Consider the following 23,347-nt stretch of genomic DNA (forward strand, 5'->3'; position numbering starts at 1 on the left):
ACTCTTGGGCTTACGCGATTCTCTTGCCTCAGCCTCCCGAGCAGCTGGGACTACAGGCGCCCGCCACAATGCCCGGCTATTTTTTGGTTGCAGTTTGGCCGGGGCTGGGTTTGAACCCACCACCCTCGGCATATGGGGCCGGCGCCCTACTCACTGAGCCACAGGCGCCACCCTTAAGTTTAAATCTTTAATCCAGTGAGAGTCTATCTTAGTTAATGGTGAAAGGTATTAGGTATATACCCAGAAGACCAAAAATCACATTATAACAAAGATATTTGTACCAGAATGTTTATTTGCAGTCCAATTCATAATTGCTAAGTCATGGGAAAAGCCCAAGTGCCCATTGATCCACGAATGGATTAATAAATAGTGGTATATGTACACCATGGAATATTATGCAGCCTTAAAGAAAGATGAAGACTTTACCTCTTTCATGTTTACATGGATGGAGCTGGAACATATTCTTCTTAGTAAAGTATCTCAAGAATGGAAGAAAAAGTATCCAATGTACTCAGCCCTACTATGAAATTAATTTATGGCTTTCACATGAAAGCTATAACCCAGAGCGGCGCCTGTGGCTCAAGGAGTAGGGCGTCGGTCCCATATGCCAGAGGTGGCGGGTTCAAACCCAGCCCTGGCCAAAAAAAAGAAAGCTATAACCCAGTTATAACCTAAGAATATGGGGAAGGAGGAGAGGGAGGGGAGGGAGGGGGGAGAATGGGCCGAGGGAGGGTGATTGGTGGGATTACACCTGCCGTGCATCTTACAAGGGTACATGTGAAACTTAGTAAATGTAGAATATAAATGTCTTAACACAATAACTAAGAAAATGCTAGGAAGGCTATGTTAACCAGTGTGATGAGAATGTGTCAAACTGTTTATAAAACCAGTGTATGGTGCCCCATGGTCACATTAATGTACACAGCTATGATTTAATATTAATTAAAAAAAATAATAATGGTACCTACCTCATGAGATTGTAAAGAGTCCCCGAAACACTGAAGAAAAGGATTTAGATCCATACCTGAGGGCCTAGTGAGTACTCAACTAAATCCTGATTATTCTTGGTGGCGGGAAGAGTGACATGAAAGTAAGATCATAGAATGAGTTGTGGGGAGGCAACATAAGTCCCCTCTCAAGAGGAGCCACTGTTACCCTGCAGGAAACCTGCATGCCTGATCACAGCAGCCTGGTGGAGGGTGTAGGGAAAAGACTTTCTCATTGTTACAACCTCTTTAAGGGACAATTCAGAAATAAATAATAAAATTAAAAATGCACATGGCCTTTTACCCAGCAATTCCCCCACTAGGAATATATTCTACAGATATTTTTGTGTATGAATAAAGATCTAAATACAAGGAAGGACATTTGTTTGTCACAATATCATTTGTACTAGCAGAAGACTGGAACAAACTGTCCATCATAGGGACTGGCTACATAAAGGATGGTACATCCAAACAAGTAGAATAGTGTGTAGCTGTTAAATGTGCGTGTGCCAATATAAACAAGATCCAAGATAAGTGAAAAAGAAAAAAAGCCAGGTGTGGAACAGGTGCACCTCCCACAAGCTGGTAACCAGTAACCTAAGGGTTAAAAGATGGCAAGGAGACATATTTTTCCACAATCTGCTCATTTTAAAAATGGTTTGTACAAAGATATTTAAAAATTAAAAAGCAATAGAACATTTTTTCAAAGGAAATTTTGAAATATGAATTATAGGCAGAGTGGCTCTGGTTGAATTAAGGGTGGGAGCCCAGACCTTCCTCCCCTCACCTAAAGGCTCCAAGAGGGTTTGAAGATCTTCTAGAGCAGTGGTTCTCAACCTGCGGGTCGCGACCAATGACAATTCATCCTGCATATCAGATATTTATATTACGATTCACAACAGGAGCAAAATTACAGTTATGAAGTAGCAACAAAAATAATTTTATGGTTGGGAGTCACCACAACATGAGGAACTGTATTAAAGGGTTGCAGCATTAGGAAGGTTGAGAACTACTGATCTAGAGTCTATGGCTAGCCAATTGAACTTTCTTTCTTTCCTTCCTTCCTTTCTTTTTTTTTTCTTGAGACAGAGTTTTACTATGTTGCCTGGTAGAGTGCCGTGGCGTCACAGCTCACAGCAACCTCAAACTCTTGGGCTCATGTGATTCTTTTGCCTCAGCTTCCCAAGTAGCTGGGACTATAGGCGCTCACCACAATGCCCAGCTATATTTTGGTTGTAGTTGTCATTGTTGATTTTAGCTGGCTGGCCCGGGTTCGAACCTGCCAGCTCTGGTGTATGTGACTGGAGCCCTAGCTGCTGAGCTATAGGTGCCATGCCGCTGTCTTTCCTTCCTTTTCTACTCTTCCTTCCCCTTCTCTTCCCTTCCTTCTTTCCTTCCTTCCTTCCTTCCCTCCCCGCTTTCTCTCTCTCCCTCCCTCTCTCTTTCTTTTTGACAGAGTCCACTCTGTAGCCCTGGGGAGAGTGCTATGGCAGCATAGCGCACAGCAACCTCAAACTCTTGGGCTCAAGAAATAATCTTGCCTCAGTCTCCCCAGTAACTGGGACTACAAGCACCTGCCACAACCCCAGCTAGTTTTCTTTTTTTTCTATTTTAGTAGAAATGGGGTCTAACTCTTGCTCGGGCTGGTCTTAAACTCCAGAGCTCAAGGGATCCTCCTCCTTTGGCCTGCCAGAGTGCTTGGATTACAGGCATGAGCCACTGTACCCTGCCCAGCAGAACTTTCTATGATGGTGGAATGTATACAGTTCTGCACTGTCCAATATGGTAGCCAGTAGCAGCACTTGAAATGTGGCTAATGCATCTAAGAAACTGAATTTTTAATTATATTTCTTTTTAATTTATATTTAAGAGCTACATGTGGCTAGTGGCTACTGAGTTGGATAGCAGCTGTCCTTAGCTCCATCTAAGGGACTCCAACCCAGAGATCGCTGTTGGCAGCACTGGTAACTCCAGAGTTACTTGCAGAGTAATCACAAGCTCTTTGCTAGAAGTGCATGGTGGTGGAAACTTAGAATGATCCTGGGAAACTTGGCTAGAGAAGAAACTGAAGATATTTTCTAGCACAATCAAAACTTCACTGGATGGAAGCATGTCAGAGATGCTGGCAGCTCACTTAGAAAAGCCAGTTCTTCTAGGAAGGAGCATCTGAATGACCCATGAGTGGAAAAGCATAACATTTGCTTTGAGATCAGTGATCAGCTTCATATGGGAAGAATTTAGGTCATGCCTTAGGTGACTTGAGGGCACAGATTCAGGCATCCACTTGGCAATTGTGCACTGGGCACTGGAGAAACAGAAGCACAGACTTGGTCTTCATTCATGTGGTGCCTACAGCCTGGTGACTGAGTCCTCTGTAAAGGGTGGATAGATAATAGAGATAGATAGATAGAGACCCTTTTTCCCTCACAAGAGAGCCCAAGCATTGAGTATCTGGGACCTTTGGAGTTGGGCTGACTGCCCTCTCCAGCAAGAGTACAGGACAAAGCTCTCCAGCTCTTGTGCCTCCTAGCCACTGGTGGAGCAAGACAGGCAGCTGCCAAAGGAGCACACTGCCCATCCTTTCTCCTTCCTTCTGACTCCACACCTCGGAGCCCAGGATGTGTCTGGGATCGTCTAGACACAGGAGGAGGATCATTGTGTCCTCGTGTCATTGTCCCAAATAGCTTCCTTGAGACTGTAGTTTGAAATGTCAGATTTCATATCATATTCCTCTTTAGAGGTTCAGAGAACATTAAGTTCTTTAGTTTTGAGGCATAGCTTACACACAGTAAAGTGCACAACCATCAAATGCACTGCTGATGGCTGCTCTCACACACACACACACACACACACACACGCTCCTGTGTAACCACTGCTCAGATCAAGGTAATGTTTCCAAAACCCCAGAGAGCTCCTTGGGCCCCCTTCCAGTCAATTACCCCAAGAATAGAATTCTCACTTCTATTAACATCCCCTAGATTAGTCCTGCCTGTTCTAGAATTTCACATTAGTGGCTCACACAGATGCTGTGTGACCCCTCTGTTTTGGATTCACATGAATAAAGTTGCTGTTAACATTCTTGCGCATGTCTTTGGTGGACCTCAACACTCATTTTCACTGGGTATATTCCTAGAAGTGGGATTAACAAAGATTGTGTTCTTGAAGGTCACAAAGATTTGTGACTCCATCTTTACATCAGTGAGGCTTTGGGGTAGGAATAAGGAGTCAGCTTTGAAAGATCACTTGAAGTATGTGTCTTACTAGCCACAGAGGAGTGAGCAGCTTATATCAGAAAAGACGCAGAGACAGAGCCAGGCAAAGGACCCCAAAATGTTCTCATATCAAGGCCATGGTAACAATGGCAGCGAAAATGTGTCCATGTGAACAGAGGCTGGGAGGACAGGGTGAGCATAGGAAAACAGAAGCCTTCATTTTTCAGGGTGAAACATATATAAGGAAGAAGGAAGAACTAAAGATCTTAGCAGATTTCTATTTAATTTAATTTAATCAATGGAGGATAAGTTAATTTTCTCCTCTCTCCTCTACCTTTATTTATGTAACCAATAAATAGGGTTAAGAAAAGTGCTTTCAGTAACTCAGATATCGTGTTTGCTTCTAAAAAGTATTTTTTCTAAAAGCTCAGTATTTCTCCAGTGGAGTATTTCCAGCTCTGTAGAAAGCTCCCTTGAATTCTTTCTCAATCTCCTGACAAGGGTAACAGCTACTGATTTCTCTCATCACAAACTAGTCATGCCAGGTCTTGACCTTATACAGAATCTTACAGTTTATAGTCAACATTTATAGAGTATTCATTCAGTGTCAAATACATTGATAATTACTATCAAACAGTATCTCATTTGATCCTTTTCAACAATGTGGCAAAGTGGTTATTTTCTCCTTTTAACTGAAGAGGAAATCAAGTTCAATAAGGCTAAGAATCCTGTCCAAAGCCACAACAAAAGCTATTAAGTAGCAGAGCCCTGAGACAAACTAAAATAACCAATCATCCTGTTAGCAAGACTGTCCCTTGTCCCTGGAAATCCCAAAGGAACAAGCAAACTGGACAGTTAATCACCCAAATCCAAAGCCTTTGGACTCAAAACTTTGAGCTCTTAATAATCAGGCTGGGATTTCTTTTAGACCAGCGGTTCTCGACCTGTGGGTTGTGACCCACAGGAACTGTATTAAAAGGCCACAGCATTAGGAACCACTGCTCTAGACTAAGATTTATTTCAACAGCACTTGTGTTATTAGCACTGAAGGTGGAATGTTTTGTCTCTAAAATTTCTGAGGGCTCGGTGCCCAAAGCACAGTAGTTACGGCACTGGCCACATGCACTGAGGGAGGCGGGTTCGAACCCGGCCTGGGCCAGCTAAGCAACAACGACAACTGCAACAAAACAGTAGCCGGGCATTGTGGCAGGCGCTTGTGGTCCTAGCTGCTTGGGAGACTGAGGCAAGAGAATGGCTTAAGCCCAAGAGTTTGAGGTTGCTGTGAGCTGTGACGTCACGGCACTCTACCCAGGGTGACATAGTGAGACTCTGTTGCAAAAAAATAAATAAAATAAAATTTCTGTGATCTCAGGATTTTACTTGTCTTGGTGATTTCATTTAAAGTAGATCTGTCCAGATGTGGTGGTTCACACCTGTAAGCCTAGCATTCTGGGAGGCTGAGGCAGGTGTATTGCTTAACCTCAGGAGTTCAAGACCAGCCTGAGCAAAAGCAAGACCCTCATCTCTAGTAAAAACAGAAAAATTAGTCTTGTGTCGTGGTGGGCATTTTGCAGTTCTTGTTACTGGGGAGGCTGAGGCAAGAGGATTGCTCAAGCCCAAGAATCTGAGGTTACTGTGAGTTATGACACCGTAGCAACTCTATCCACAGTGACAGAGTGAGATTCTGTCTGTAAAATAAAATAAAGTAGATCTGAGTTGGGTAAGAATAAAATTATTCATATTAAAAAAAGACTCTAAGGCCTGGCTCATGCCTGAAATACTAGCACTCTGGAGGCCAAGGTGGGTGGATGACCTGAGCTCAAGAGTTCAAGACCAGCCTGATCAACAGTGAGGCCCTATCTCTAAAATTAGCTGGCTGTCATGGTAGGCACCTGTGGTCCCAGCTACTTGGGAGGCTGAGGCAAGAGTATCACTTGAGCCCAAGAGTTTGAAGTTGCTGTGAGCTATGATGTGAAGGCACTCTACCGAGGGCAACAAAATGAGACTCTGTCTCAAAAATAAATAAATAGGCTCAGTGCCCATAGCACAGTGGTTATGGAGTCAGCCACATACACCGAGGCTGATGGGTTCAAACCCAGCCCAGCCTAGCTAAACACTGACAACTGAAACAAAAAAATAGTCGGACACAAGCAAACAAATACAATACAAGAAAATAAAACATAAAAGGAGATTCTAGCACATCAATCCATCCAACAAGGATTTATTCAGTATTCATACATTGAAGGGTTTGGGATAGTCCCTTACTTAAAGAGGTTAATTATTTACTTGCGGAATTAAGCATAAAGCTTAGGGAATAAATTAGAAGATAATAAACAGTAATAATAATCAACAGCTGAGTGTTTACTATGCCAGGGGCTTTACATATTCCTTCCCATGTCATCTTCACAACACAGCTCTGAGGTATTTACTGCTGTTTTACTCATTTCAGATGAGGAAACCAAGTCTTGGGTTGAAGTGATTCGGTCAAGGAAAAACTGATCGGTTTACTGAAGATTTAGCCCTTAACATAAATGAGTTATACCTCCAAGAAATGTCTGTTGAATGAGAAACCAATAAGCATGGGGACATTTTTCTTTCTTCTGCTCTTGAATATCCTACCCCCAATAATTTGGGGTAAAATTTTTAAAAATGTGTTTTGGCTTGTTTCATTTGAGTAAAATGGCAGGTCAGGTCAAAATGGCATATCTGAGCACAAACAGGCACAGCTAGTGACTATGAAGTCAGAGGCCCAACCTTGCCAAGGGTCAAGGAACGAACACAGGCCAGTGGACCATGGCAACCTGCTTCACCCCACAGTTGGCTCTGGCCAGAAATGCACAAGAGTATTTGTCCCCTAGGTCCTCAAACAGCTCTTCTGTCTCCCTCCGAAGCACCCCAAACCTTATCCCTCACTCAACCTCCTGACCCTGTCTCTACTTTCTAGGTTTGCAGGCCCTGCCACCCAGAGGAACCTTCATCATTCCTCCCTGACATGTCAACTTTCATTTTCCTAGGACAAGTCTCATTTTACAATCTCCTGGCCATATTTCTAAGCTCTCTGGGTCTCGTGCTATTTCTCCGTCCTGTCTGGGGTTTGTAACACCAATCATCTGCAGGTTTCATTAGCATGCTGTTTACCCCTGTCTTTCAGATCATTAATGAAGATGTGAAGTGAGACACCAATCCTCACGGCCTCCACCATGTGCCCCCTCCCATGCCTGGTGCTGCTGGAGTCATTATCCTTCCTGGTGTGACAGGGTCAGAACCAAACCAATTTACATCAATCTTTGGTTATGCTGTGACATGTCGCCTGCCCCGCCACCCTCTTGTTGTAACAACTGCTTCAGCTGTCTGTTCTGAAGAGCTCCTCTTTCCTTTGGAGGGCTGATCAGGTCGGGCCACGGCAATTCTGGCTGAAAGTCCCAGAGTTACCTGAATGATCAGGGAGGATTCAGGGTGCAGATGGTTGGCATTTTTCCTTCTTTAGAAAACCTCATGGAGGGCGGCACCTGTGGCTCAGTGAGTAGGGCGCCGGACCCATATACCGAGGGTGGTGGGTTCAAACGCAGCCCCGGCCAAACTGCAACAAAAAAATAGCTGGGCGTTGTGGCGGGCGCCTGTAGTCCCAGCTTCTCGGGAGGCTGAGGCAAGAGAATCACATAAGCCCAAGAGCTGGAGGTTGCTGTGAGCCGTGTGATGTTATGGCACTCTACCCGAGGGCAGTACAGTGAGACTCTGTCTCTATTAAAAAAAAAAAAAAAGAAAGAAAACCTCATGGAGAAGTGCATCTATTGGTGAAGGAAGGAGCTGGTATGGGAGGTACGGACTTTTTCTTACTCATCATAGCTTCTGCTTTTACTGAAGAAATGAGAAGCAAAGCTCTTTAGGATCCAAGGCCTAGTCAGATGCCTGGGCTTGTATATTCTGGACACCTGAGGCTTAATGGTTGTGACTCTTCTCAGGGACAACACCCATTCTTCTCCACTATTTTCTCATGCCGTTAGGTTCTGAGGCTTCTGTCTCTTCCTCATCAATTTCATGACTATGTTTCTCCTCTTGCAGGGAAATTGACTTTAAATACACACTTGTCTCCCACTAAAAATGAGAATCACCCCCTACACATCCCTTGTGTCCCATGGAGCCCAATTTGGGTGAAATGCACTTCATTCCCTTTCATGATAGCACAGTGCCTCCAACTGGCTGGCTGTGATGAAATTAGGAGTATGATTCCAGACACTCCCAACCCATCCCTGCTGCTGACCACCAACTCATCTTTTTTTTCTTGAAACAGAGTCTCAAGCTGTTGCCCTGGGTAGAGTGCTGTAACATCATAGCTCACAGCAACCTCAACTCCTGGGCTTAAGTGATTCTCTTGACTCAGCCTCCCATGTAGCTGGGACTATAGGTGCCCAGCTATTTTTTGTTGTTACAGTTGTCATTGTTGTTTGGCAGGCCCAGGCTGGGTTTGAACCTGCCAGCCCTGGTGCATGTGGCTGGCGCCCTAGCCGCTGAGCTACAGGCACCAAGCCGCCTGATTCATCTTTTCTTCCTTCTCTCCCAAGTAGGAAGGTAGGGGAAGCGGGAAGAAAGCAGGAAGGAAATGCTCATAAACGTGACATCTGAAGTTAATGTTTTGCATGTCCAACAGCTGGGAATTTCAACCTTAAGATTCTACGGCAAAATTAGGTGAAATAAATTTCTACCTGTACACCGAGATCCCGAGGCCTTTTCTCCCTATATTATAAAAAAGTCAATATACAGGGTGGCCATAAAGTTCGTGAGAAATTTAAAATAGTGTGCAATTTAAAATAGTACACGAACTTTATGGCCACCTTGTACATGCTACTGTAGTTTGGAAATTGTAGAGAAAAATGAAAATCCACTAGCAAGCGCATTGTTAGCACCTTGGTCTAGGTCTATTTCCGTCTAATTCCCTCACACACCCCCACATACACATTGGAGATATATTTATAACTTTCATCTTGCTATTTTCACTTATCCTTATGACAAAATCATTTCTCCCATGATATGATATCATAACCTCTTTGCAAGCATATCAGTGACTGTGTGATAGTTCACTGTATGAGCATACCTTAATTTACTCAATAGTTGCATGTCTGAAGGGCCTTTGGGCAATTTGATTTTGGGTAGGTGGGGCTGTGAGGGAAGCAAGGGAGGAGGCTCAGCTGAAGAAGGTGGAGGTGGCAGTGGCAGAGGCAGATGGCAGGGAAGGAGGCCAAAGTGAAGCAGCTCTCAGCAGCTTCTTCTCCCATGGGCCACCTCTCTCCTCAGAGACCATTTCTGGATCCAAGCCCCAGGCACCCTTGTGGCCCTGCCCAAGGCTAAACTGGCAGTGCAGTCAGTCCTTCTCATTTCCACTCAGCCTTGAGTCACTGACTTTTCCAACTTGACTCTTCTCAGCTGCTCCTTTGTGTGAAGCCGCTGGCTCCAGCTGCTTGGCCCCTGGGGCTTGGCTGCATCCAGGAAGGCCCTGGGATGTGACCTTAGACCTGCTTGACCCTGAGGCCTCAGGCTGCAGAGTCAGGCCAGGCTCTCTCCATGGGCTCCCAGAGCAAAGCCCAGAGGGAGCTGCCAGGGGAACCAAGGCCCAAGGGGACCCTGCTTAGCTCTGGAAAGGGAGCAAGAACTTGATAAACCTCATGCCATGGAAAACTATCTGGAGGAAGGGTGGAGAGCTGGGGGTGAGTTATGGCAGAATAAAACAGGGAAGTGTGTTCTTGTGCAGGGACTGGAATGGCATGGGTGCTCAGAAAACATTAGGACCATGAAGACAGGTGAAGCAAGATGACTTAAGGCTTATGCCAAGTTCAACATCAGCTCAGAAACCTGCCAAAGAACATCATTTCCTCCCTTGCTTTACCAGCAACAAATGGTCTTTAATGCCATGGCAACTACTGCGTGTCCATGCTGGCACAAGGTTGCCTCAGAGGGGAGAAAGACAGGGATAGGAGAAACAGCAAACTGTTTGCTCTTCTGACACTCTGCTTACTTTACTGACAGTTCAAGGTAACCAACAGTTACCATATTTTTCCTTCAGGAATTACCAATTTTTAACAAATAGGAGTATAATAAAACATTGAATACATTGAATCCAATTTTATAGATTTATCTATCAAGCAACTGCACATGCCATGCATGGTTTCAAACACTTTGGAAGTACTCATTTAATCTCTACAGCTACTCTAGTAGTGAGGTGCTATTATTGTACCCACTTCATAAATGGGTAAATCAAGGCACAGAGAGGTTAAGCAATTTACACAAAGTAGCTGGTAGATAGCAGAAATAGGATTTGGGCCCAGGCAGCCTGACGTCAGAGTCTATGCTATTATCCACGATGCTGGGCTGCTTTTAAAATGAACAAGGTCCCAAGGTAACTTGCACAAGCTTATCTCTGCCCCCCCCAAAGATCCAAGCTCTTGTATCTGATACCAGCAACAAGGCTGTGAACACTGAATATCATGGTACAGTTCATTCTTTCAACAAATTCTTATTAAGTACCTACTATGTGCCAGGTACTAAGTTCTATTTATAATCAAATAAACTATAGGAGACTGAACAAATTTGGATCAATTCTTTGACATCTCTTAAAAATTATTTTAAAAGTCTAATCTGGCCAGGCGCAGTGGCTCATGCCTGTAATCCTAGCACTCTGGGAGGCTGAGGCAGGTGAATTGCTTGAGCTCATGAGTTCAAGACCAGTCTGAGCAAAAGTGAGACACTATCTCTATTAAAAGTAAAAAAACTAAGGCAAGAGGATCACTTGAGCCCAAGAGTTGGAGGTTGCTGTGAGCTATGACGCCATGGCACTCTACCCAGGTTGACAGCTTGAGACCCTGTCTCAAAAAAAAAAAAAAAAAGTCAAATCTTATCATTACCTTTCTGTCTCTCAGGTAGAGAAGATGGAAAAATAACCATGCGACACTGATTACTTGAGTTTTTTGGCTCTTTGGGTTCTAAATAATTGTTTTCTGAGATTGAAGGTCATTTTTAGAAGCATCAGGTATAGATCAAGACAGAAAGCAGAGGGCAAGATAGAGATAAAAGTTGTGTGACCCCAGCTCTTTTCAGTGCCTGAGTTTGAGATTCCAACTGCCACTCTCCTCTGCATTCCTTTGTCCCGGCTATGACCAAGTTTATGGCTCTATCGCCCCAAGTAATCCCTGTAATGGGCTGCAATCCTGGGAGAGCTGTTTTTGTTCATTAAGTGGCCAACCTCTGAGCCACATGGAGTGCAGCCAGTCATGGCTTCTTGCCCTGGCAGTTGATGGGCCACTTTTCCAGTTAAAAAAAGACAAAAAAAAAACCCCAGTGATCTTCCATGAGAGAAAACTGGGACAGCAGGCAGGGGTTGGGGAAGAGTCAAAGACATGAAAGTAATGGGTACTAGAAATGAGGGCCAAGGCGAGGCAAGGGGTGGGTGCTCCATCCTGGTCATGAGCTCTTCACGGACAGAACTCACATGTGCTGTGCCAGCCCTCCCTGCAGGGGTAACTGGAGTTGTCTAGGGCTTCAATGCAGTTCCCAGAATGGTGCCACACTTACCAGCTGCTCATGATGCCACCAGTGTGGAAAGGTGGGAGAAGGGGTAAAGAGACCAAAAGGGGACAATAGAAGGTGGCTAATGAACAGGGCAAAGCAAATGGCACAGGGGAGGTGTGCTTCCTCTGCAGGTCAGGCACTCTCAATGCTTCAGACTCCAGCTCAAGTGGTGAGGACCAGGCTGTGCCCAGAGCAGTTCTCTCTAGTCAACCTCTTCCCTCTCTGCTCCACAACCTGGATGTCTGCTTCTTGGAGTTGGGGAAACATCACAGCAGCTGCTTGTTTAGAGACCCTGTCCCTTCACTGTGCTGCCTGCTCCCCACCCCCATCCCCGCATCTGTCCTCTGGTTAGAGTTGTGTGAAGCGGAAGACAATTTGGGGCTTATTAGTGTCCCAGGGAGACATGTAACTTGTGTTGCTGGGACCCAAACAGCAAGAGTCTTAGCGGCAAACTCCAGCCGAGAAAAGACTGAGGAATTGTCTCACCTAATTATGGGGAATGGCCCTCTTTGTGTTTGTGATTCGGTACGGTTGTCCGATCGCTTTTGATCGCTTTTCTCCATTTGCTGGCTCAGGCCATGCTGGAATTGTGCTAATTAGAAGAGAAATGGACAGAGTGATCCTGTCAGCCCTGGTTACTGGTGGGGACAAAGCAGAATATTATTCTGAGGCAGTGTTTTGTGAGGCCCTTCTTCCAGCTCTCATTAGGAGGAAGGGGCCCACAGAAGGCGAAGGTTCCAAATGCCTGGCCCAGCTAATGGAGCTTGGGAGTGTTCCTGTGCTAATTAACAGGCTCTGCCAGCACTCATGCCAACCAGGAGCCCCATAGCTACACCTGGTACCATGTGAAGCCCCCAAATGCTCAATAAGAAACGTGCTGGGCAAAGGGTAGGAAGACTGGTGGCCTCTTCAGGCATAGTCAGGGACATTCTCCAAAGTGCCAAGAAGCCTAAATAGACAGGAAAAGTAGTTGTAGTCTGTCAGAATTTATGAATTTGAACCATTGTTTGTCTGCTCTCTGGGGGTGGGGATGGCAAGGTTCTCCAGTGAAATGAAGTACTTGCAGATACCAGATAGTCTTAAGCAGCTGAGGAAACAGAAAATAGGAAACCTACCCAAATGCATGGAGATGGAATTAGTTAGAACTAGTCAGAAACCATGTTATCTGACCCTTGGGACTATCTACCTTGCCCCACCTGTCCCTTTCCCATGTGCTGTTCTGCCTGTTCACCTTCCTGTGATGCCTCAATCCTGGAGGAAACAGAAGGGATCAGGGCATCCCATTGGAAATGGGATTTCTCGGCTTCATTACAAAGCTCCTATTAAAGTCCAGAAATCCTTCTGAAACCATAGGGACAATGGGATGACTTTCACCAGTTCCATTTTCACTGCTCTGCTTTGGGTGAGCCCAGAAAAGCTATAATAAACAGCACCCAGAAAACCAAAACCAAGGTGTTAGCAAGTGTCCATTTAAAAAATAAGATAAAAGCGGGGTGGCACTCATAGCTCAGTGGGTAGGATGCTGGCCGGTTGGGTTTGAACCTGGCCCAGGCCAGCTAAAACAATGACAATTGCAAAAAAAAAAAAAAAAAAAAAAGCTGAGCGTTGTGGTGGGCACCTGTAGTCCCAGCTAACTGGGAGGCTGAGGCAAGAGAATCCGTTAAGCCCCGGAGTTTGAGGTTGCTGTGAGCTGTGACACCACGACACTCTACCTAGGGCAACAGCTTGAGACTGTGTCTCAAAAAAAAAGACAAATGGGCAGTGAAATGATAAAGAAAAATTAATAATGGCATTTCAGTATCAACACAATTAATATCCTGTGAACTTTTTTTTTTGTAGAGACAGAGTCTCACTTTATTGCCCTCAGTAGAGTGCCGTGGCTTCACACAGCTCACAGCAACCTCCCAACTCCTGGGCTTAGGCAATTCTCTTGCCTCAGCCTCCCGAGTAGCTGGGACTACAGGTGCCTGCCACAATGCCTGGCTATTTTTTTTTGTTGTTGTTCAGTTTGGCCGGGGCTGGGTTTGAACCCACACCCTTGGTATATAGGGCCGGCGCCCTGCCCACTGAGCCACAGGTGCCACCCTATCCTGTGAAATTTTAAGTGCTCTAACTATGGATGGAAAGCCAAGAAAATCAGCAGATGCCCCAAATCTGAGACCAAAGAGAGCAAAAAGCAATGAGACTACTGGTAAGAAAAGATTCTTTTTTTTTTTTTTTTTTTTTTTTTGTGGAGACAGAGTCTCACTGTACCACCCTCGGGTAGAGTGCCGTGGCGTCACACGGCTCACAGCAACCTCCAACTCCTGGGCTTCCGCAATTCTCTTGCCTCAGCCTCCCGAGTAGCTGGGACTACAGGCGCCCGCCACAACGCCCGGCTATTTTTGTTGTTGCAGTTTGACCGGGGCTGGGTTTGAACCCGCCACCCTCGGCATATGGGGCCGGCGCCCTACTCGCTGAGCCACAGGCGCCGCCCAAGAAAAGATTCTAAAAAGGATTAAAGCTCCAGTGCTATGCTTTTAAGACAATGCTCCTAAAAGCCAAGACACGCATTACAGGATAGTATTTGGAATGGCAAATGGAAATGGAGAAAAAAAACCTGACAAGTCATTACTTATTGGAAAAACAGTTTCTCAAGACTTAGGACATTCATAATGCTGTCCCTGTTTAGTCCATCAGCCATGCTTTTCTAGATCACAAAATGCTTTCTCTAAAAGGGTATGGTCTGGTCTAGAGCAGGGAAACTATCCATGGGTGATGGAAGTAGCACGAATGAGTACTTTCTCTTCTCTAGTTCTTGAACATGGTCAAAACTCACACTAAGGAATTTCACAGGTAGCAGAAAAATACTTGTTTTCAATTCATCATGGATAACTGAAAGTCTGCAGTCAGATAGGTCTTGAACTGCAGTTCAAAGAAGATACTGAAGAACTAGTTGTGTAGGAGACAGGCATAACCTTGAGGAGCTTATAATTCACAAGGCAGGAAGCCATCTGCTCAGATCACTTAAATATAAGGTAGGGTGTGGTAAGAGTCACAGTCAACATATATAATGCTGTTAGGAAGGCAGGGGGAAGGATCACTTCCAGCCGGATCACCAGGGCTTATAGGGAAGATAGGGTTGATGGGTCTAAAGGGATGTGAGACTCTAGAAACTCACTGGCATGAGCAAGGGCACTCAAGTGAGCAACTGGGAATTGTTTATAGTAGCTGGAACAGAGACTTCACATATAGGAGAGGAAGGAAACCAAACCATTAGGTTTACATGTAGAGTCTTAAAATGCCAGGTCAAGAGATCCAGACCTTATTAGTGGGCATGGGGAGGTATTGAAGGTTTCTAAGTACTACTTTACGGAGTTGAGCAGTAATGAGCAGGATTGGCTGATAGGATAGACTGGAAGCTGAGAGACCAAGAAGATGAAACCACCCACTAAGTTAGTAAAGGGGAAGCTAGTGGATTATTTGTCATTATAGTTGTACTTCTGATGAGCTCTTTGCTTTACATGTACAACCCAGTCTTCTGAGGAAAAACTCACCCTCCTATAAAAGGGACATATTTATTATGAAGACACAGAAACCATCACGTACAAAGTATAATCCTCTAATATCCTGAAATACATATACATACACACTGTACATAAATTTATATTATTAATATAAAAATACATCATGAACATTTCTAAGATGACAAATATAAAACCAATAAATATTGCAATTCTAAAACATCTACTTACATTAAGTGCTGGTGAGTAAGATGACAGTAAAAGAAGGAGGCCAAAGCAGACCAGAAAACCAACTACCTGGCTTCTGGTTACAAACTTGAGTTGGTTTGGGGGAGGTATTTCAATCAATTTCCCCAAACACTTAAAAGTGCCTAACGCCACCAACTCTCAAAAACAGAGCAAAGGAAAAATTTGACATTATGGCACGATTTTTTGCCACACACACACAACACACACTCTTCAACCGTGTTTAATGAGATAAAGAAATGTCAATAGTAAGCTTAACTTAAAATCGAAGCTTCTGTAACCTAACCTTCCACGTAGCACCCCAGCAGAAAGCTTCACTTCTCATACTCATTCTTTGTGTCTCGTGCTCAATTTTTTTTTCTTTCAATAAATAAAGTAGCACGGATGGTCAAATGGCATTAATTGTAGCATGGGAACAAGGCACAAATGTCAGAAAATAGTCAATGGACCAGCTATTAAATTGAAGAGTGCTGTCCTCTAGCATAGGCATTCAAGACCAAAACACTTGACCACAACTTTTGTGTCCAAATACTATCAGACTGTTGCCACAGGATATGCTTTTCATAAAGTTTAGAAGCTCCATACATTGTGTGCAAGTCCATCAGCCATAAAACCAACCTGCAAAAACTCAGGTGAGAATCCACACAGGAGAGAAGCTCTATGTTCCCTTTGCCACAGAAGCTACTGTCAGCCATCCACTTACTACCACCACATGAGGACGCGTGAGAGAATCCACCCTAAAAAATGTTCCCTCCACGCCAGAAGCTTTCTGAGCTACCGGTCTGATGCAATGTGTAAAATAAATATGCGAGTATATATCGTGCCATAGTACTCATCTACTTAGAACATAAGGTATAATTTCCTACCATGCTTTTCAGTTATTGTCCTGTTCTACTAAATGTAAGGCTAAGGAGGGCATGGAATTTATCAATTATATTCACTAAAGTGTCTCCTCAAGTGCTTAGAAAATTGGCTGACACATTTCCAATGGCCAATAAATATCTGTTGAATTAAAAAAAAAAAAAGAAAAGAAAACTCCATGTACTTCTCAAAACATCAGATGCTAGGTTCTGGCCAGCACAGTGGATTTTATCCGTGTGCTTGAGTTTCAGGTTTTAACGCAGAGGCAGATAACTGGTGAAGAATTCCACGAGAGCTGCATTTAGGTCAGGAAATTCTTCTTCTTTTGTGTGCGTGTGTGAGTGCACATGTGTGTAGGTTTCTGTTACACAGATGAACTATCTGATATGTGTTATAAGAAGGGACAAAACATTGCCACCAACTCAGCATGTTCCTGTAAGGTCAATTATGGTCTCCAGTTTTCAACCAAATGGCAACTCCTATAAGCCACTGTCTTCTATCTTTCAGGCCATATTGACTTCTTGAATCTATAGCAGATTAACTAGAACTTAAAAGTCCTTTCTGTCACCTTTAGATTGGTCTTGAGGTCTAGAGCCCAATGCAACTTGCATGGGCCTTTACTATACAGGCTAATTCTAGGAGGGACTCTCTAGTCAGGGATCTCTTTGCCTGGAGTCAGAACTGGAAGGCAGGGCTGGGAGGTAGGGTTGGGCGATGGGATGATCAGGAGAAGTGCAGAGTTTAAAAAGCATGTGTACATTTTGAGAAGATTCTGGTTTCTACAGCTGGGGATTCTTGAACCCAGTACATACTGGATTGTTCACAGGTCAGACTGTATGGTCTGATCCAGAATCTAGGTGGTCTCTGGTCTCCTTGTCTCATAAATACTTCTTAAGACATGAAGTACAACTCAAAAGCACCCATTCAATCAAAATGTCACAAATGACTTCCATGACTGAGTCAAATCAGCTGTAGGATCCTGGGGCTCCTGAATCACTTCTGGAAATGATAAAGCAGGACTTTGATATTTAAGAACAATAAGCCCTCTGAAGGTAAGAAGGTCAAAGTGTGGAAGCTGACTGAATGACTGGAATGATCCTTGGTTAGAGCAGATTCTTCTCTTGCCACTGAGCATCCTCAGAGGTACAGCGTGCCAGGACTAGGGGAGAGGCGCAGTCCTGGAGGTCCATCCTTGGCCTCCCCGGAGGAAGCAGTGAGGCGTGCATCGTCAGAGCTGCACTGGAAAGGGAGCTTGGTTACAGTTCCCAGGACATCCTGTCCACCAGCAGCTGCTACTTCTTGGGCTTCTCTAGAATGTTGAGGAATTTCCCTCGTGTCATTTCTCTGGCTGGAATCAAAGCAAATGAAAGATCAATGAAAATCTGAAATCTGAAAAAAGGATCACAGGATGATTTAATTTAAAAAATGCAAATTGATTTAAGTTGTGTATCCAGTTACTACCGCAACAGATACAATCACTTCTAACTTCCAAAAAGGAGGAAAAACAAACCACTGTTGAGAACTAAAACCACACAAAGCTATTCTGAAGTTGGCAAGTGCTATATAGGCCAACTGGGGAAGTCTTCATCATCCACCTTCAAAAAATGTATCAGGGAATTCCCCCTAAACCTACCTTTCTCTTTCCCAAGAATCTTAGCTTAATACTCATGTTCACTATCTCAGGGGGGGTTGCTCTTGGGAGGCTAAAATTCAACCAAGATTAGAGTCTTCTTTGGGTTGTTGGTCTCTGGACATTTATAATCTCAAATTGAAATTAGAGATCATTCACCCCATCTCTCAGGACTGGTAGTCCCTGGATACTGTAATATAACAGAGTTTATATTCCCTCAGTGCAGTTCATCTGTGGATGGTGTAATAAAGCAGGGTTTATAGAGCTTTGGTCTTCTCTCTCTTGGCATTGTCAGTCCTTAGATATTTAATATAGTAAGGCAAGGTTTATGTGTCTTTCTCTGACTTTCAGCACCATCAATCTCTGAATGTTGTAGTTACAAGTGCGTTTATATAGCTACTTTCCCACGTATAGGCTCCAAAATGAAAGTAAAACATTTCTCAATTACAAGGGCTACTCCAGAAGCACCCCTCCCCCATTTTAGCTCTGTCAAACAAATCTTTAAAATGCATACGTAGTATAACACCCCTTTCTCCCTCATCCCCCAGGGTCATCTTTCTGGATCTCTTAAATGGATGTAACAGTGCTGAAAGTTTCTGATAGCTGGCCCTATAAGCCAGAAGTCTTCTGGAAGCATGCAGTGGGCACAAGGCAGGCTGTGTGGCCTCCCAAGAAGTCAGGTAGCCATGGAGACACCTTCAGGAATGAGGAAGACGTTGGCCCTCACCTCCTTTCCCAAGCCCAGAGCAAATGGTACTAGACGAGTAAGTTCCCACTCGCCGCTGCCCCAATTTAAGTTTAGCAGTTCCTTTTTTATTTGTACAGTGAAGAAAAACACAAACTCTGTCACCATTTAATAACTTCAAGCTATACATCCCCTTTCACTAGTTCCTGAGCTCCAGTGAAAGGAAGGGAAATCCCATTAACCAGGAGAAGAAGCCCTAGTGCTGGGTCTTGCTTCATATGCCCGCAACCTCACCAGAGCCCAAATCAAACTGACCATTCCTTCTGTTGTGGATGTACATGAAACCCTATACACTCAAAGTCCCCACAAGACTTGCGTGCAATTACTTGCTTATGTGCTTGTCTCCACCACTAAAAGGTAAGAACTGAGGGCAGAGATTGTTTAGTGATCCTATCTGTTGAATAAATGTTGGTTGCCTGAATAACAATATTCAAAAGAACTAGAACCAAGTAGGGGTGCAATACATTTTAGTTTCCGTCCCTTCCACACACAAATAAGAAGACTAGTTAGTGGCTCTCTGCGCTCCATTCTCTACATTGCAGGAGTCTTTTTAAACATACTTTGCTTATTTGGCAAGGAAAATCATTTCCCTTGATGGAAGTAATGCCAAGTTAATGGAGAGATCTGGGGTCATGGACTAACTACTCTAAAAGAAATTCAATTAAGTACTTTCTTGACCACGGGAAGCAGCTTCTTCCAGAGAACACAGGATTTGAGTTTAAGTTCTAGCTCTAGCACTTAGCAGGTGGATGACATGCTGAGCCTCAGTTTCTTGACCTATAATGGGTAGTATGTAAATGCTGCCTGCACTATTTTTCCTTTGGATATTAGCAATAATCAAGATGCTTGGTATATAGTAATTATTAACATAATACTTTTAGAGGTAGGTAAGTAATTAAGTTCTCTTACTCTTATACTCTGTATTTATTTTTGGAGACAAAGTCTCACTCTCCCTTGTCCAGGCTAGAGTATAGTGGTGTGATCATAGCTCAATACAGCTTCAAATTCCTGGGCTCAAATAATCTTCCTGGCTCAGCCTCCTAAGCTACTGGGACTACAGGTGCCTGTCCCCACACCCAGCTATTTAAAATTTTTTTAGTAGAGATGTAGTCTTGCTCTTTTGCCCACGGTGGTCTTGAACTTCTGGCCTCAAGTGATCCTCCTGCCTTGGCCTCCTGAAATACTGGGATTACAGTGTGAGTCACTGTGCCCAACCTGTGCTCAGTACTTTCTGAGTGAATGAATACATGGTGATAATGGAGGCTTATAATCTCAAATATCCCCTCATTCCTTGGAATCTTTTTCCTCAGCCTTAGGGGAAAAAAACTTTACATACTTTTGGGCAAAGTGGGTCTCATCATTTCTTTCTATTGGATAGGTTACCTGCCTACTCTGAATGCTTATTAAGGTCTTTAAAAAGGTAAGAAGTGATCTTGCAGCATGGTTAGAAGCAGGTGCTCTGGAAACCTGGCATGGGTGATACAAAACTCTACTGGGGAGAACTGAGCCTTGTTTTAAAAGCTCTGGGCCTGGAGCACCACACTGATTTCCCTAATGATTTCTACTTGCTGCCCTTGACACTTACTAATTCCTTATTGTTTTTCCCAAATGGGAGAATAATATTTTAAGACTTAGATTTTTTTAAAGACCTAAACTATTTAGGGGACTAAAGGGCATACAAGGAAAAATAAACGGATATTCTGAAGTTTCTCCAGTGGCAAGCTCTCCTTGAATTTAACCAATCCTTTTTAACAACCCCTTTCCACTCAATCATTCCTCCCCCTTCAACCTAATCCAACTATACAGAGCTGCAGGAAACCACCATAAAAGTAGAAGTAATTCAAAAGACATCATCTCTTACATGGGAGGGGAGAAAGTTTCCCTACTCGCCAGTCCCATATAGGAGATATACGAATGTGTGACACAGCCGCTCCCTAAAAGAGGGCTGTGCCCTATAAATCAGATCCTAAGCACCAACCCCTTTTTGTGCACCAAGAAATTGCTGTGGGTCAGGGGCTGCTCCAGAGTATGTGCCCTCCTGTTCACTTGTCATCAGAGATGTTAACATCTCTGATTAATTCATATAGCCCTTATTTTATTCCCCATTTCCTTATCCTTGCTCTCTCCTGTACTGCGGGATTGTGAAGATTCTTACCAACCGGCTACAGTAATCACCGCCTGCTAACTGCACCCCCCGCCCCCCACAAACCTAGCGAAATTGTTTAGTGATGCCAACCGCGCTTTTAATTTGCAAGACATCAGACACAGAGGTAATTTATACCAACATCTGTTCATTTTTGACTTCTGAAACAAACTCACACATGCTGCTACAAAATCCCATTAGGAGTAGGGAGACAGCCTTCTGCTACTATTCTATATTCCTCATGTGTGCGTGCACACACACAGACACACATTCCAGTAGGATTTTATATATAAATGTGTTTTACTAAAAAAAAAAACCTCCCACCAAGGATTTCAAATCTCCTTAGGGAAAAACCTTTAGAGATGGCTACTGCCTGCTTACAGAGGAGAGAAAGATATTTCCGTTTCCCTATGCCTAGTTCTGCCCTTCTTCTTCCCAAAAGTAACAGCTTGGTGTAATCCTAGAATAAATAGCTAAGATAAGACTACATTCTCTTCAGCTTGGCACTTCTAGCTCCTTCATTCTCTCTTGGTTCTTTTTTTCCTAGAATGTATTATATAGAAAATAATTCTAGAGACAACAAGATTGCTCAGAGGGTTTTATCTAGTCAGTGAATTCTATTAACTATTTTCAGATTCTGGATTTATTCTCCAGGACTATAAGTTTCAACAGGAAGGCAACACTACTACCATTCTAGTAACTATGCCCAGAGGGATCCACTGACCATCAACCACCATGGTGTCTACTGTGCAGAAAAGAAGCACGAGCCCCTTGTCAAATCATGACTTATAGGTCCTCCTATGTTGTGCTTAGATCTCAACTGAAAAAGCCACAATGCAGACTGTCACTGTAGTTAGGGTTAACACGTGAATTGCTGCAGAGTGTGGAAAAGGGACTATTCATACACATTGAAAGGCAGCAAATGGATAAACTACAATCAACTTCTGAGTTTCCACTGCCCTCTTTGCACTACCTCTAGGGCTGTCAGGTACATGGCTGCTGTAAATAGCTAGGTATACTTAGGTCAGGGATGAAAGGAGGGCTCCATCCTGCTTTCTCTGAAGATGGTGTGAAGTTTAATATAATCTCCTGCTTTCTCTGAAGGTGGTGTGTAGTTTAATATAATCTCTTCTTTAGACTTTCCAATTCCTCCATCTTACATTTAGCCTTGCCTCTGGCTCCCTTTCCACAATGACTATCCCCAAACTGTCTTCTCTGCAGTAAATTTTCTGGTGGCTGGTTGAAAAAGATTCAGTGGTACAGATTGATTTCTCACTGGTGAGGGGATGAGGGATTATCAGAGGCACCCTGGTTAACGAGATTGGGTGCAGAATCCCTCTCAAGACCAACCCTCTCTGCCAGGGCTTTGCACCTTTCTCCAATGACATATGGGTTTTATTACAGAAAGATTTTCTAGATTATAACTTTGAGGAAATTGCCTGAAAAAATTCTGCTCAGCTTTTATGTAGGGAACAATGCAAAGATTAAATAACTCTTTAATGAAATGGAAGAAACTCATAATATTTGCTTTTCAATTCTAGTGCAAACTAAACATTTCTGTGCCTCGATATAATTAAAAATATTTGTGAGTGAAGAAGTTATTTTCCAACTGGTTTTCTCACATCCAGAAGGCTGTGACTCTAACTAAAGTTAGAGACTTTAATTAGGGACTTTAGTCCCTAATTTAGACTTTAATTAGTCCCTTTAGTTAGGGACTCTAACTAAAGAGTGGCCAGGAAACAAAGGAGACAATATAACATTGTGAAAAGAACAAGATGTCTACCTAGCACTGGAGGCACTTGGATTTGAACTTTAGCTCCTATACTGACCCTGGATCACCACAAGCAAGTTACCAAGTAATCTTTCTGAGCTTCAGTTTCCTCATCTGTTCCAGGTGGGGATTAATAAAAAGGTCACATGAGACTCAGTAAATGCTAGCTATTGTGTATCTCTTTCTCTCATTTCAAACAAAAAGTTTATTGTAATTTATCTCTACTTAAAGCATATTGTCCTACATGTAACAAGTATGTACAAAAAAGTTGTAAAATTACTCTTGGGTTTAAAATGACAAATGAGAAACATTAAAATTGAACATGGTATACAAGGATTTTTTTGTTGTTGTTGTTTTTGAAACAAAGTTTTACCGTGTTGCCCTCGGAACAGTGCCATAGCATCACAGCTCAGAGTAACCTCCAACTCTTGGGCTTAAGAGATTCTCTTCCCTTAGCCTCCCAAGTAGCTGGGACTACAGGTGCCTGCCACAATGTCCAGCTGTATTTTTTTTCTTTCTGTAGTTGTCATTGTTGTTTTAGCAGGCCTGAGCTGGGTTTGAACCCACCAGCCCAAGTGTATGTGGCCAGCACCCTAACCACTGAGTTACAGGTGCCAAACCTTTGTTGTTGGTTTTTGTTAAGTGGTGAGAGCAAAATAACTTCATAAAATATAAAGATAAGAGTGGAAT

At 43.5% G+C, this 23,347-nt stretch overlaps 1 protein-coding gene across 1 annotated transcript in view; it reads right to left on the bottom strand.

The window, feature by feature from the left end:
- Positions 1 to 15,301: 15,301 nt before the first annotated feature.
- The window catches only part of LIN52 (lin-52 DREAM MuvB core complex component), a 122,760-nt gene continuing 114,714 nt past the window's right edge, over positions 15,302 to 23,347 (bottom strand). Inside the window, exon 6 of the mRNA XM_053601773.1 lies at positions 15,302 to 17,716. Coding sequence (XP_053457748.1) covers positions 17,661 to 17,716 — 56 coding nt within the window. The 3' untranslated portion in view covers positions 15,302 to 17,660. The remainder of the gene's footprint in view (positions 17,717 to 23,347) is intronic.

This window comes from Nycticebus coucang, chromosome 9 (assembly GCF_027406575.1).
Source record: "Nycticebus coucang isolate mNycCou1 chromosome 9, mNycCou1.pri, whole genome shotgun sequence".
NCBI classification, from domain to species: domain Eukaryota; kingdom Metazoa; phylum Chordata; class Mammalia; order Primates; family Lorisidae; genus Nycticebus; species Nycticebus coucang.